This window comes from Candida albicans, chromosome 3 (genome assembly GCF_000182965.3).
Source record: "Candida albicans SC5314 chromosome 3, complete sequence".
Lineage (NCBI taxonomy): Eukaryota > Fungi > Ascomycota > Pichiomycetes > Serinales > Debaryomycetaceae > Candida > Candida albicans.
In genome coordinates this window covers 361,898-377,707 of record NC_032091.1, presented here as the reverse complement: position 1 = coordinate 377,707, position 15,810 = coordinate 361,898, and the positions used below count along the sequence as shown (strand labels likewise).

The 15,810-nt window shown below is 29.9% G+C and overlaps 6 protein-coding genes across 6 annotated transcripts; 4 read left to right on the top strand and 2 right to left on the bottom strand. All coding sequences in view use genetic code 12, as the record gives it.

Annotated features, from left to right (window-relative positions):
• Positions 1-6: 6 nt before the first annotated feature.
• UTR2 (Utr2p) lies at positions 7-1,419 on the top strand (the record flags this gene model as incomplete). Its single annotated transcript, XM_716655.1, has 1 exon — positions 7-1,419. The coding sequence occupies one exon, from the start codon at positions 7-9 to the stop codon at positions 1,417-1,419; it is 1,413 nt and encodes a 470-aa protein (XP_721748.1).
• Positions 1,420-1,912: 493 nt separating this feature from the next.
• Positions 1,913-5,578, top strand: CAALFM_C301720CA (coatomer subunit alpha; the record flags this gene model as incomplete). The annotated part of the gene is made up of 1 exon (XM_716656.2): positions 1,913-5,578. One exon carries the CDS (start codon positions 1,913-1,915, stop codon positions 5,576-5,578), a length of 3,666 nt encoding a protein of 1,221 aa, XP_721749.2.
• Positions 5,579-6,184: 606 nt separating this feature from the next.
• Positions 6,185-7,876, top strand: PPT1 (protein serine/threonine phosphatase; the record flags this gene model as incomplete). Its single annotated transcript, XM_716657.2, has 1 exon — positions 6,185-7,876. One exon carries the CDS (start codon positions 6,185-6,187, stop codon positions 7,874-7,876), a length of 1,692 nt encoding a protein of 563 aa, XP_721750.2.
• A 299-nt stretch (positions 7,877-8,175) lies between these two features.
• On the bottom strand, positions 8,176-10,434 carry CDC53 (cullin; the record flags this gene model as incomplete). The annotated part of the gene is made up of 1 exon (XM_716658.2): positions 8,176-10,434. One exon carries the CDS (start codon positions 10,432-10,434, stop codon positions 8,176-8,178), a length of 2,259 nt encoding a protein of 752 aa, XP_721751.1.
• An 823-nt stretch (positions 10,435-11,257) lies between these two features.
• On the bottom strand, positions 11,258-12,460 carry CAALFM_C301690WA (uncharacterized protein; the record flags this gene model as incomplete). Its single annotated transcript, XM_716659.2, has 1 exon — positions 11,258-12,460. One exon carries the CDS (start codon positions 12,458-12,460, stop codon positions 11,258-11,260), a length of 1,203 nt encoding a protein of 400 aa, XP_721752.2.
• A 1,509-nt stretch (positions 12,461-13,969) lies between these two features.
• Positions 13,970-15,076, top strand: CAALFM_C301680CA (uncharacterized protein; the record flags this gene model as incomplete). Its single annotated transcript, XM_716660.2, has 1 exon — positions 13,970-15,076. One exon carries the CDS (start codon positions 13,970-13,972, stop codon positions 15,074-15,076), a length of 1,107 nt encoding a protein of 368 aa, XP_721753.2.
• Positions 15,077-15,810: the final 734 nt, after the last annotated feature.

The following is a 15,810-nucleotide window of genomic DNA, read 5'->3' as shown; positions in this document are numbered from 1 at the left end:
ATTGTTATGAGATTTTCAACACTTCATTTTGCCTTTTTGGCAACATTATCGAGCATTTTCACTGTCGTGGCTGCTTCTGACACTACTACTTGTAGTTCAAGTAAACATTGTCCTGAAGATAAACCATGCTGTTCTCAATTTGGTATCTGTGGTACTGGGGCTTATTGTTTAGGCGGTTGTGATATTAGATATTCTTATAATTTGACTGCTTGTATGCCTATGCCTAGAATGAGTACATTCCAAGAATCATTTGATTCTAAAGATAAAGTTAAAGAAATTGAATTACAATCGGATTATTTAGGTAATTCTACTGAAGCTGACTGGGTTTATACTGGTTGGGTTGATTATTATGACAATTCTTTATTAATTCAAATGCCAAATCATACCACTGGTACCGTTGTTTCATCGACTAAATACTTATGGTACGGTAAAGTTGGGGCAACATTGAAAACATCTCATGATGGTGGGGTTGTTACTGCTTTTATTTTGTTTTCTGATGTTCAAGATGAAATTGATTATGAATTTGTTGGGTATAATTTAACTAATCCTCAATCAAATTATTATTCTCAAGGGATTTTAAATTATAATAATTCGAGAAATTCTTCCGTAAATAATACTTTTGAATATTATCATAATTATGAAATGGATTGGACTGAAGATAAAATTGAATGGTACATTGATGGAGAAAAAGTCCGTACTTTAAATAAAAATGATACTTGGAATGAAACTAGTAATCGTTATGATTACCCTCAAACTCCTTCAAGAATTCAATTTTCTTTATGGCCCGGTGGTGATTCTTCAAATGCTAAAGGTACTATTGAATGGGCTGGTGGATTAATCAATTGGGATTCTGAAGATATTAAGAAATATGGATATTATTATGCTCACATTAAAGAGATTTATGCCACTGCCTATGATATACCCAATGATGTTAAATTGGATGGTAATTCCACTAAAGAATCAGATTATCATGCTTTCCTTTATAATAGTACTGATGGTGATGCTAGTAACATTATGTTGACCACGAAAAAGACTTGGTTAGGTAGCGATGACGCTACTGGATTTGATCCACAAAATGATGATGAAGATAGTAGTAGTAACAAAGCTCAAGAAACTACCATCACTTCAGTTAGTGGGTCATCTACTATAACTAGTGTTAAAACTGATTCAACTAAAAAAACTGCTAATGTTCCTGCTCAAAACACTGCCGCAGCAGCACAAGCAACTGCTAAAAGTTCTACTGGTACCAACACCTATGATCCAAGTGCTGGAGTTGGTGGATTTGTTCAAGATTCAAAATCTACTGATTCTGGTAGTAGTGGAAGCAGTTCTCAAGGTGTTGCCAATTCATTAAATGAAAGTGTTATCAGTGGTATATTTGCTTCCATTTGCTTGGGTATATTATCATTTTTCATGTAAAAGTCAATTTAAACATTAATAGTTAAGTATTTTTTTTTAAAAAAAAAACCAATAAAGAATATAATAATAGGGATATTTGTTTTGTAAGTTGTGCTCCTTATAAAGGAAGTTCAATTTCTTCCTAGTGTTCTAACATTAATGATATTACTCTAACAGTTTTGGTCCATTTTTCTTCAGATTGTTACTTGTTAATATTAATTGATATTAGGATGTTATATAGACCTTTTTTTTATTTTTGCAATTATCATAGTGTAATGAACAGAGTGTAATAATAGTTTAATGCATTTATGAATGAGTACACGACCTGACCTGTAATTATTTTTCAATTAACGTGTCTTCTTTGTCAATTCTCAGTTTTTTTCTTCTTCTTCTTCTTACTCCTTTGTTGTTGTTGGAAAAAAAGAATACACCAAAGCGAATCAAAACCCAACAACATTCACACAACAAATACATCTACATCATCTTGATTGAATTTTAATTCTAACTATCTATCATGAAGATGTTAACTAAATTTGAATCCAAGTCTTCTAGGGCTAAAGGTGTTGCCTTTCATCCAAAGAGACCTTGGGCTTTAGTCTCGTTACATTCATCAACAATACAATTATGGGATTATCGAATGGGGACATTAATTGATCGATTTGAAGATCATGTTGGACCAGTAAGAAGTGTTGATTTCCATCCAACTCAACCATTATTTGTTTCTGGAGGTGATGATTATACCATTAAAGTTTGGTCATTAAACACTAGAAAATGTATTTTCACCTTGAATGGACATTTGGATTATATTAGAGGGGTATCATTTCATCATGATTTACCATGGATTATTAGTTGTTCTGATGATCAAACCATTAGGATTTGGAATTGGCAAAATCGACAAGAAATTGCTTGTTTAACTGGTCATAATCATTATGTTATGAGTGCTCAATTCCATCCTAGTGAAGATTTAATTGTTAGTGCTTCATTAGATCAAACAGTTCGGGTTTGGGATATTTCTGGATTAAGGAAAAAACATAGTGCTCCAACTTCTTCAGTTCGTGCATTTGAAGATCAATTACAAAGACAACAATTACCTCAACAAGATATTTTTGGTAATATTAATGCTGTTGTTAAATATGTATTGGAAGGTCATGATAAAGGAGTTAATTATGCTTCTTTCCATCCTACTTTACCTCTTATTGTTTCTGCTGGAGATGATCGAGTAGTTAAATTATGGAGAATGAGTGATACTAAAGCTTGGGAAGTTGATACTTGTAGAGGTCATACTGGTAATGTTTTAAGTGCTATTTTCCATCCTCATCAAGATTTAATTTTATCAGTTTCTGATGATAAAACTATTCGGGTTTGGGATTTGAATAAAAGAGTCCCCGTGAAACAATTTAGAAGAGAACATGATCGTTTTTGGTTGATTGCTTCCCATCCAACTATTAGTTTATTTGCTGCTTGTCACGATTCAGGTATTATGGTGTTTAAATTAGAAAGAGAAAGACCAGCTCATACTATTTTCCAAAATAAATTATATTATGTTAATGGTGAAAAACAAATTCAAACTTTTGATATCAATAAACAAGAAAATTCTTTACCAATGTTATCATTGAAAAAAATTGGTAAGACTTGGTCATTTATGAGAACTTTATCTTATAATCAAAGTGATAATTCAGTATTAGTTGTCCATGGTGAAGGTGATAATGGGAATTATGCTTTGATTACTTTACCTAAACATGTAACTGGTGCTATTGAACCAACTGATATTCGTCAAGGTGAAGCCAATTTTGCCGCATTTATTTCTCGTAATCGTTTTGTTACTTTTGTTAAATCTACTAAAACTTTACAAGTTAAAGATTTGAATAATAATATTACGAAAACGGTTCAATTAGATCTGTCAATTGTTGATGTATTACCGGGGTCTCCTGGTCGTATTTTATTGGTTAAAGCTCATTCAGTGATTAATTATGATGTTCAACAACGTAAAGAATTGGCAGAAATTAGTGTTAATAATGTCAAATATGTTTCTTGGTCGAGTAATGGACAATATTTGGCTTTACTTTCTAAACATACCATCACTATTGCTGATAAGGATTTAGAATTAATCACCTCAATGCATGAAACTATTAGAATCAAAAGTGCTGCTTGGGATGATACTGGGGTTTTATTATATTCCACTTTAAATCATATCAAGTACACTTTATTGAATGGTGATAATGGTATTATCAAAACTTTAGAAAATACATTGTATATTACTAAAGTTCAAGGCAATTTAATTTATTGTTTGAATCGTCAAGGACAAGTTGAAACAATTACTATTGACCCCACTGAATATAGATTCAAACGTGCATTAGTTAATAAGAATTTTGGTGAAGTGTTAAGACTTATTAAAAATTCTACTTTAGTTGGTCAAAATATCATTGGTTATTTACAGAAAAAGGGATTCCCTGAAGTTGCATTACATTTTGTTCAAGATCCAGAAACAAGATTTGAATTGGCTTTAGAATGTAGCAATTTACAAGTGGCTTTAGAACAAGCTAAAATTTTGAATAATAATCAAATTTGGGAAAAATTAGGTGAAGAAGCTTTATTACAAGGTAATATTGAAATTGTTGAATATATTTATCAACAATTACATCATTTTGATAAATTATCATTTTTATATTTATATAAAGGTGATGATGAAAGATTAGATAAAATGTCAACCATTGCTCAACATCGTGATGATACTTCTTCATTAGTACAAAACACTTTATATAATAATGATATCAAAAAAAGATGTCAAGTTTATATTCAAAATGGAATGTTACCTTTAGCTTATACTTTAGCTAAATCTAATGGATTAAATGAATTGGCAGAACAAATTTTACAAGAAGCTAATATTAGTGAAAAAGATGTTGAATTACCCGAATTGGGTGATGTTGTCCCCTTACCTAAACCAATTGGTGAACCTGTTGGTAATTGGCCATTGAAAGATTCAGAATTATCTTATTTTGAAACGGCTTTAATCACTGGAAAAATTGAAAACTTGTCAATCAATGAAGATAATCTTACTACTGGTGCTGAAGGTTTTGAGTCTGGTGCTACCAATATTGATGAGAACCTTGGATTTGACAATAATAATAATGATGATGATGATGATGATGGAGAAGGTGGTGCTTTTGGTGGTGAAGATGATGCTGAAGCATGGGATTTGGACGACGAATTAGATATTGGTGATGATGATATTGTTGATGAAAATGTTCCTGAATTTGTCACCACTGAGAATGAAATCGGTGATTGGTTACGTAATGCCAAGACACCAGCTACATATGTAGCAGCGGGAGGATTTGAACAAGCAGCGTCATTATTAAATAAACAAATTGGAGTGGTTAATTTTGAACCATTAAGAACTCGATTCAATCAAGTTTATGGTGCTTCCAAATTATATTTACCAGGTATGGATGAATTACCAGCAATGAAAACTTATATTAGACATGATAATGATGAAGATAATCCACGAAAATTTAAACCAGTTGTTCCTGGATATGATAAATTGGAAGAATTATTATCTTTAGGTTTCAAAAAATTCAAAGCCAATAATTTAGAAGAAGCAATTACCACATTTAGAAAAGTCATTTATACCATCACTGTCTTAAATGTTGATGATGAAGATGACGAAACCAAATGTCATGAAATCTTGAGATTATGTCGTGAATATATTCTTGGATTATCAATTGAATTGGAACGTCGTAAATTACCAAGTCTGGATGTGAAACGGAATTTAGAATTGGCCGCTTATTTCACTAGAGCTCAATTACAACCTTCTCATAAATTAAATGCTTTACAAGTTGCCATGACTCAATCATTTAAAAATAAAAATTATGCTTCTGCTTCTTATTTTGCTGAAGAATTATTGAAAATTTCTAATAATAGTGGACCTAGAGCTGAACAAGCTATGAAATTGAAAAATAAAGCTGATACAATTGCTAATGATACCATTGAAATTAATTTTGATCCTTTTGCTGAATTTGATATTTGTTGTGGTAGTTTTACACCAATTTATAAAGGTGAACCATTTATTAAAGAAGCATTAGTTGGAGCTACTTATAAACCAGAATTTAAAGGTAAATTATGTAATATTACTGATATTACTGCTGTTGGAGTACCTGCTTCAGGTTTACGTATCAAAGGTTAAATAGTGAGAGAGGTGGACAAAATTAAAAATCAATTTACTCATACAATTGCTGTTGTTGTTGTATAGTATTGTTTTTAATTTTAGTTTTAGTTTTAGTTTTAGTTTTAGTAAAAATATAATCATACTATATTTCAGAAAATAGTTAACACAGTTGATATTAGTGTAGAATAGAGAGAATTCACCAAGTATAATCTTGTCATATCCATTCTCGGACAAAAGAATTCTTTACTACAAGCTACCGCTTCTTCTTTAATTAGGATCAGTCTTCCTTTAGCTTATTTTGGTCAGTTTTTATCCTAATTTAGTATCCACAGACATTAAAGTGATCTTGATCTTGATCTTGATCTTGTTTTTTGGTAATTCCAAGAATTGGAGAAAACCCTTTTTGAGAGATAGAACCAAAAAACAGTGACTGGTGCATAAAGGAAGAATGAAGAAGAAGAAGAAAAGAACAATGGAAAAAAAAATTTTTTTCTTTTTTTTTTTTGTTTTGTTTTGTTTCCATTCTTAATTTTTGAAGTTGAAATTTTTCACAACAATTCTTTATTGAATTTCTTTAAACCTAAACGCTTTTTCTACAATTACTATCCTAGACATCCACACACAATGTCATCACCTAAAGAAGCACTTGAATGGAAGGATAAGGGGAACAACTTATTAAAACAACATAAATATGATGAAGCAATAGAAGCTTATACCAAAGCCATTGAAATCGATCCTAATAATGCCATTTTTTATTCCAATAGAGCTCAAGTTCAAATTAAATTAGAAAATTATGGATTAGCAATTCAAGATTGTGATTTAGCAATTAAATTAGATATCAATTTTTTAAAAGCCTATTATCGTAAAGGTGTATCATTAATGGCTATATTAAATCATAAACAAGCATTAGAAAATTTTAAATTTATATTGAAAAAATTACCTAATGATAAATTAACATTAGAAAATTATAAACAATGTACTAATTATTTAAAAAGACAAGCATTTGAAAAAGCTATTGCTGGAAATGATGATAATGAATCGATTTTTAATAAAATTGATTATCAAAGTATACAAATTGAAAAATCTTGGTCTGGACCAGAATTGAATATTACAACAACCACAACAAATACAACCACAACAAATACAACAACTACAACAACCGTTGGAGATAATAATAAGAATAAAAAATCAGATGTGATTGTGAATATTGAAGGATTAGATCATGATTATTTGAAATATATGATTAAATTATTTAAAAATGGTGGGAAATTACCTAAACGACATGTTTTTGCCATAATTGCAAAAGTTTATGAAATTTTGAAACAAGAAAACACCATGACGGAAATTTCATTATTACATTCTCAAATTGATTTCAACAATGATAATGATGATACTATTAATAATCCTCATGGTAAAGGTAAAGGTAAAGGTGATCAAATCATTGGTGGGAAAAAATTAACTGTTGTTGGTGATACTCATGGTCAATTTTTTGATTTATTGAATTTATTTGATAAATTCGGTCATGTAACACAAGATCATATATATTTATTTAATGGAGATTTTGTTGATCGAGGATCATGGTCATGTGAAGTGGCATTATATTTATATGTTTTAAAAATTCTTTATCCTAAATCAATTTTTATTAATCGTGGTAATCATGAAACTAATGATATGAATAAAACTTATGGTTTTACTGATGAATGTGAATTTAAATATTCTAAAAAAATTTTCGAAGCTTTCAATCAATCATTTGGTGCATTACCTTTAGCTTGTTTAATTAATCAAACTTATTTATGTATGCATGGAGGATTATTTTCTAATGATAAAGTTACCCTTAAAGATATTAAATCAATTAATCGATTCCCTAGTAATGGATCTTCTCAACCTCCAAAAGAAGGATTAGCTATGGAATTATTATGGACTGATCCTCAAGAAATAAATGGTCGTTCTCCTTCTAAAAGAGGTATTGGTATGCAATTTGGTCCTGATATAACCGAAAGATTTTGTTTATCAAATAAAATTAGAAAAATTATTCGTTCTCATGAAGTTAGAATGAATGGTATTGAAAATGAACAAAATGGTCGATTAATGACAGTTTTCAGTGCTCCCAATTATTGTGATTCTACTGGGAATTTAGGTGGTGTGATTCATATTGAAGAAAATTCAAATTATAAAAAGGATTTAGATGATGGTCAAGGTTATAAAACTGTTGAAGAAAAAAATTGTCCTTGGATATTAACTACAGAAACTTTTGAAGCTGTTCCTCATCCTGATTTAAAACCAATGGCTTATTCTAAAGGTGGATTTGGGTTTTAATTTAAAAAAGGGGAAATCAAGGGGAGAATGAGGAGGAGGAGAAGGAGGAGGAGAAGAAGGAGGAGTAATGGTTATATAGTGTTAGTTTATTTATAATAAATATAGAAAAAAAAAACTAAAAAAAAAACAGAAAAACATTCTATTTATTTGTAAGATACACCAACATACATCAACATATTTAGATTTATACTTATACTTATATATATATATATTAGGACATGGAAAGTAAAAGCAAGAAAAAAGATAGTTTTGTAAAACTGTTTAGTCGGAGGAGGAGGAGCAGCAGCAGGAGGTATAATTCAACTAATATATTCATAATCATCACCATTTCTCTTAAGATATTCTTTATCTATTAAACTATCAATAGCTCTTTTAACATCAATATTCTTGGCATTGAATCTATTACCAGCTTGAACAACAACTTCATTTAATAAATTATTTGGTGCCATCAGTTTTTTCAGTTTCATGATTCTAACAATTGAAGCTTCCAAAAATATTGTTCTTGATTGTTGAACTTCTTTAGTAATTTCTTCAACATCTTCTTCTTTAGTTTTAGTGATGGCACCAATAAAACTAACTTTATTCTTTTTCGATGGATAATGATCAACAATTACTAATTGATCACCTTCTTCTTTAAGTAATTTATATTTAACAAATGGTGTCACATGATTTTGTAATAATTCTTTTTTAATCCCGACAATCTTTACTAAATCATCCAATGTATAAGTTTTGGAATAATTATAAGCTAATAATACCATGAGTTGTATTTGTGAAACAATAAAATTAAATGGTTTACCACCTTTACCTTTAGTTAAATGGGCTTTTAATTCAGCTCGACCATGATTCCAAAGCCATTCAATTTGTTTACCTTTACCTTGTTGTAAATACATTGCTTTAAATGAATCAATTGTCACTTTTAATTCAGGAGCAAGTTTCAAATCATTATAATCTTGGGAAGAATGGAATGGCCATGTACTACGTGCTAACACCATTGGTGAAAAATCAAATAAAACATTCATTCCATCTTTAAATTTAATTTTCAAATCATCAGAAGCTTTAATATCAGTAAACATTTTTGTCATTTTCGATGTATATTCAATAGAATTTTCTTCTTGTAATCGATGAATTACACTTTCTTCCATTTCTTCAGATTTACTGGTACCATTAACTAATCTTTTCGCTAATAGACGACGATAATGTTCTTCAAATGAATCTCGTTCAGCAATAAACTTGAACACAATCATAAGATTATCGGCATTCATTTCATTGTCTTTGGAATTGCTTTTCAAAAATCCATCAGCATATCTAGCCAATAATTCTGGAGTTCTGCAAGGACTTCTTGGTTTAGGGGTAGCTATTGGATTATTATTGACAAAATGACGACAAGCATTATCTAAAGATTTAATAAATTTGGTATCTTTGCTAAATGCTCTAACAACAATATCATTAAATCGATTGTATATCGATATCAATGTATGAACATAAACTTTAGGTTCCACGATTTTCTTTTTCGCTTCTGAATTTTCTGCTTGAGTTTGAATTTCTTCTAATGCAGCAGCAGCTTCCTTTTTAATATATAATTCTAAAGTATTGGCCAATGGATCCAAAGTTTTTTGTACTCTAGCAAGTAATTTATACATACGTTGAATATGATCAATTTGATTTTGTTCTAATAATACAAGGAATTGATCATACATTTCATTGGCATGTTTTTCAATTAAAGCTGCATTCAATACTTCTAATAATGGTTTCTTAGTACGTTCTTCTAAATAATTATTAGAACGCGACACTTCTTCACCTATTCTAGTTTCACATTTCTTCATATAATCAATAACATTATGTGATGCCAAAAATGCTGCACTTTCTTTAGCATAATATTCCATGGTGGCTTCCAAAAAAGGTATTTCAAATGAATTTACATAAATAATCAAATTTGGTTTTTTCAAATCTTGGATATCAATACTTAAAAATACCAATGATTTAATAGCACTAGATATTAAATTGGTGTCAACAATCATATTATCTCTTTGTTGTTGAATGCAAGTTAAAATTTGTTCAATTAATAATTTTGAATTTGGTTTGAACATTTCATCCTTCCATTTAATAAATGATAAAGTATTAACATCATAAACATCTTTACGTCCATCTGATCTTTCCTTTTGAACCCAATAACGATTCATATAATCAAAAACATTGTTCATGTATACTGCTCCAATGGTGAATCGCGTCCATTTCCGAACATAAAATTCTAAAAATGATTCATTAGGTAATCTTTTCAAATTCTTGATGAATTCAGTTAAATATTCTTCTAATTTTTTATAAATCTCAGCACCAGCAAGTGAATAAGAATTATTATCGGAATTATTGGAAATAGAAACCGGGGTTGTTCCACGTCTTGATTTGTTGACACAATAATTGTAAACTGCAGTATAACAATTCATATACACTGTGGCGGTAACACCTTGTTCTCCATGAGCACCCAAAATATATTCAAGTCCTGGTTGGATGAATGTCCAAGTGGCATTTAAATCACTGAATGGTGGAAGAGTAGATGACATTGATTATTTGATGTGAGTAGGAGGAGGAGGAGGAAAGGGAGGATGAAATTGAATAATGTAAATTGAAAGTTATGATACGTAATCAAACAAAACAAAAACAAGACAAAAATAAAAAAAGATAACTTGCTAAAAGGGAGAAGGCAAAAAAAAAAGTTTCTTCTACTTCTTTCAAAATATAATCTTGAATGGATATACTATTGTAATTATTATTGATAATATCAATTGATTAAATAAGAATGAATCAATAAAAAGAAAAACTGACGAATTCTTGTTAAGAAAGAAAAAAAAAAGGAGTGCACAATTGTTGAAAGTAAAAAGAGAGAGCAAAAATTTGAAGGGCGAAATTTTAAAGTCTTTCTCTCTCTCTCTCTCACTCTTCAAAACACTCTTCTTCTTTTACTTTAATTAATTACATCTACTGTTAATGGGTTTAAAATTTTTAATTTAGTTTAGTTTTTATTATTTTCTCTAGTACTACTACTACTACTATAATATCAGTTTCTTGATTTGTATCTTGATATTTAGTTTGTCTAAATTGGGTATTCGTTCCTTTTTGCCCCAGTGTGACATTTCCCTGGTCAATACAAACTGAAAAGAGGTTTCAAGATCTTTTGGAAGGACCGTCCCCATAACAATGCGGTGAGAGAATGACTAAACCACTCAACTTCACCAAAACAACCTACAACCTTAAACTTAATCTTACATATGCTTCTTTTAAAAACCTTTTCTATCTTGTTTTATTTTATCTTATCTTATCTTTCTATAAAAGAAAATTTTATAATAAACCTACCATTATTACAAAATAAAAAACAATCAAAGCTCTCTATACATTTCTGGGTCCTGGAGTATTCACTCTATCAATAACTCTTAACAAACTAACTGTAAATGTAATGACCCACAATACAAGCACCATAAATAAAAATGATGATAACGCTCTTTGTCTTCGACAAATTGATCCAATTGTCGGGAAGGCAACACCAATATCAGCTAATCCAGGAGTTTTATTCGCTTTACAAACCCATTCATCGTCATTCATGGTATTAAATGCCAATGATAAATTGGCTGATGAAAAAATAATGAATAATAAATCCAATAAAATTAACCTCATTTTACTCATTGGTTCTCTTAATCCCAATGGTTTACCTGTATACTCATCATAAGCAATGTATATCACATAAACCAAGGCACACGATTGTACTACCAATGCCATTATAGTACTTGGTTGTTGTTCCACTTTATGTCCTTCATAGTCTCTTTTCGAAAAAATAAATATCGATCCAGCTAATGCCAATGCAATAGCACAGAATACAATAATCAATACACGTAAAAACAATGGAACTAATGGATTAAACAAAAATATTTTTTTCAAAGTTGGTTTTAATTGAGATCGATTTTCACCCATCCAATAACCAGCAGTTGATCTCATACGAGTATCATTTTCACCTTTTTCTTTACCAAAAAACCCGAAAACCCCTCGTTTTTCAGAATCAGTGATACTACCACCATTATTTATATTATTAACAAATTCATTTTTTAATCGTTCATCTCCTCCCCAAGTTCCATTGAGATCATATTCTTTGAGTAATTCTGGGTCATAGGCAATTTTATCATGGGTATAAGCCGTTTGGTGTCGAATAGATTGCATAAATTTAAACCAATTCCCATCCATAGCTCGTATATAAGGATCATGGACAATTCCACTATACACCGTATTCAGTTTGTCGGCATCGGTTTCGAAAGTTAACGTCTTTGAAGTAACTTGGTCAGATATATTAGTGTTGGTTTGATGTAAATGATTTCTATGGTATGCTTTGGATAAAGTATCTAGAACGTATGGAGGCACTACATTGGCTTTGTGGCTGTATGAGTTGATAACTATATGGGAAAATGGATCAAGAGGAATATCCACCGATTCAGCATTGGATTGATGTTCATCTAATGTGGAAGGTGATGGTGTACTGTGATTTCTAGTTGTGCCGGGATGAGACTCAAAATAATTTGTTTGTTTATCGTCGTCTTCTGTCATTGATGAAGGGTATGGAGTTTAGTCTGTTATAATTTTAAATTAAAAAAAAAAAAGAAAAAAATAATTCAAAAATAAATATGAATAAACACTGATAAATAAAAATAAAATAAGAACCAATTTAATTATATTTTATTTTTTTTTTCCTTTGAATTATACCTCGTGTCTTTATATGTATAATTAGTAGTAGTGGTAATAGTAGTAGTATTATAGTATTATAGTATTATTATTATTAACTTTTTTTTTAAAAAAAAATTGTTTGTGTGTGTGTTGAATTGTTGATTTATTGTTTTCGCTTTTTCAATTAACAATTAACAATTAGCAATTTGCCTATTTTGTTTTTACTGCTTTTCTGTTTTTCTGCTTTTCTACTTTTCTGCTTCTTTTATTGCTGGGTCTCGCATTTTTCTTCTTCTCTCAATTTAATCGTTTATGTTTGTTGGTCATTTTTGTTCTTCTTTTGTTCTTCTTCTTCTCGGTTGCTATTTCTCGTTCTGGATCATTGCTCTTTGCCCTTCCCCCCCCACACACACACACACATTCACCCGTTTACTCCCCGCCGCCACTTCCTACTTACTTACCCACCCACACCCGTATAAAACGAGGTTGCAGTAGTTGGTGGAGGTAGCGAACGAAAACTTTAAAAACTCAAATTTAGTTTGTCTTTTCTCTGTTGTTGTCCAGTGAGACAACCCAATTAAATTCCATGCAACCACCATCATCATTTAACAACTCAAAAACACCATTCAACTCTAACTCTGTTGCTAATACTGCTAACCAATTCAAAAAAAGCATACATTTAACCTTGATACGTTCTCGTGGTATGATCTTTTTAAATTGATACTCATCAACATTCCAGTATAATCTGTATTGATTTGCGACAACATCAATAAAACCAATTTGACTTGATTGTTCACAACATGGTGACGTTAATCAAGTATAAAAGTTTCATATATTCGATTTATGGAAACAGGATATGTTGCTTAAACTTTTGTATTGACACTTAGTAACTTAGCATAGTTTGTGTTGCTAATTCTCACTCTCTTTCTTCCTACCCGTGGTGTTGCAAATTTCTCATGGGAGCCCCAGTTAGGCAATTTTTACGTCACACTTAGCAATCATCAAAAATTGATTGATAAATAAAATTTCAATTTCAATTTCAATTTCAATTAACCAAAAGTAAAATTATCAATTTCACTATTTGATAAGTTTTATGAATTTCTTTTGAAATCCATTGCAATTTTTTTTTTTATATTTTTCCTTTCCCCCATTTGTTTTTTTTTTTTTTAATTTTCTATTGCCAACATTTCCATTACTACTAAACTCCATTATTATTCTTTGAAGTGAAATATTTCAATTCCCTTCCTTAGACTGAATTCCTTACTAACAATAATTCAAAGTTTAAATTAAAAATCCAAAATTATACATCACTACTATACATAAATTGAAGATAATCTACATTTATCATTAATATCATTTGTTTTTTGCTTGCTTTGTTATTAATAATCATCAATGATAACTACCCATCTGATCCAGAAATATCATCTGCTATATCGTCCAAGTATAATCACATGTCGAAGATTTCAATCTTCTAGATCAACCACCACCACCACCACCGCCACCACTCCAATATCACAATTACCTAACAAAAACTCAATATATGTCATTTCTATCCCCATTACTACTTCTAAATCTTACATTTATTGTAATCACAGACCTTCAACTTTAAGTCCCAAACAATTGGCCAATATCCCTTTAATTTACAAATTAGAAAACAAATTAATCAATTTGGCATCTAAAGGATGGTCTAAATTAACCAATTCAAAACAAAGTGTCAATCAAAAAGTCGTATCATTTATTAAAAAATTACTCGATACTATTCCTTATGAAGAAAATTGTCTAAAATCTTTCCCCACCAAGGCAACAATGATTAGAGAAATCAATGAAGAATCATCTCATTTTACTGAGGGCAATAAAGACCAAAGTGGTAGTGACAGTAGTGATCAAATGCCAGTCCATAAAATTGTTCAAGCACAAGTAGATGATTTAAAAATTAGTACCGACCAATTAAAACCAATTCCATTATATCATCCTCAATTCCAAAATCCTTCAGTGATTTTAAATCAATTATATTCATTTGAAGAAGAAAACAAAAAGAAACACAAGAATCAAGCGATTTTATGTGCCATTGGAATACCAATCACTTTACCATTTGCTCTTGTTCCCATATTACCTAATGTACCCGGGTTTTATTTGGCTTATAGATTATATTGTAATATTAAGGCATTACTTGGACTTCAACATTTGAATTATCTTTTGGAAACGAAAAAAGGTGGTGATCCAGAAATTGCTAATCAATCTACTGTTAATGATACTTTACATATAACTTTTAAAGAAATTGAAGGATTGAATCAATTGTATTTACAACATAACAATCCTAATTTGTTACAAGATCCAATTGAAGATGATGAAGAAACTGTGATTATTAATGAAGATACCATTAATCAAATTGTTGAAAAATTTGAATTGACTAATTTAAAAGAAGATTTATTGAAAGCTTTGAAACAAGAAACAAAACGATTAAATAGGGATATTAAAGTAGAAGATCAAGTTGAGTAGTGTTGGATTCTTTTTTTTTTTTTTAATATTGTACATAGTTAAATTACAAACAGTATATTCAAATACAATTGTGTTTATTGTTGACTACCACAGTCTAATCCTGGTAATGATAACAAACAAATCATTTGCATTAGGGCATAACCCTAATTGTTTGCACGTGATTTATATCCGGGTAACCATAATTATTACACATAAACTCGCACTATAATTTTTTTTTTTCTATTCTGTGTGTGTGTGTGTGTGAGAGCCAGAGAAACCAAACTGATTGAGTGATCGTTTCTCAACAATTTATTTCTCCTCGTCTTATTTTTTTTCTTTCCTCTCTTTTCCTCTTCTTCTTCTTCTTCTTCTTTTTCTTCTTCTTTTCTTCTTTACCAAAACACTAGTATTTCAACATGAGAGATAAGTGGAGAAAAAAGAGAGTTAGAAGATTAAAGAGAAAGAGACGGAAGGTTAGAGCTAGATCCAAGTAATCGGACAGAGTTTGATCAATTATATATGATTTGAAATAAACCATTATAAGTTTTATTTAAAATTCATTTCATTTCAATAAAACACCAATTGAAAATTTGTTATCCTAATTCTGCTATTGAAGAATTTTTTTTATTTTGTGTGAAATTATATTTAAAGGTAATAAATAAATAAATAAATAAATTAATAAATAAATAAATAAATGGATTGATTGATTAATTAATTAATTAATTGATGCTTTGAAAAAGTGGGTTTTTTATATA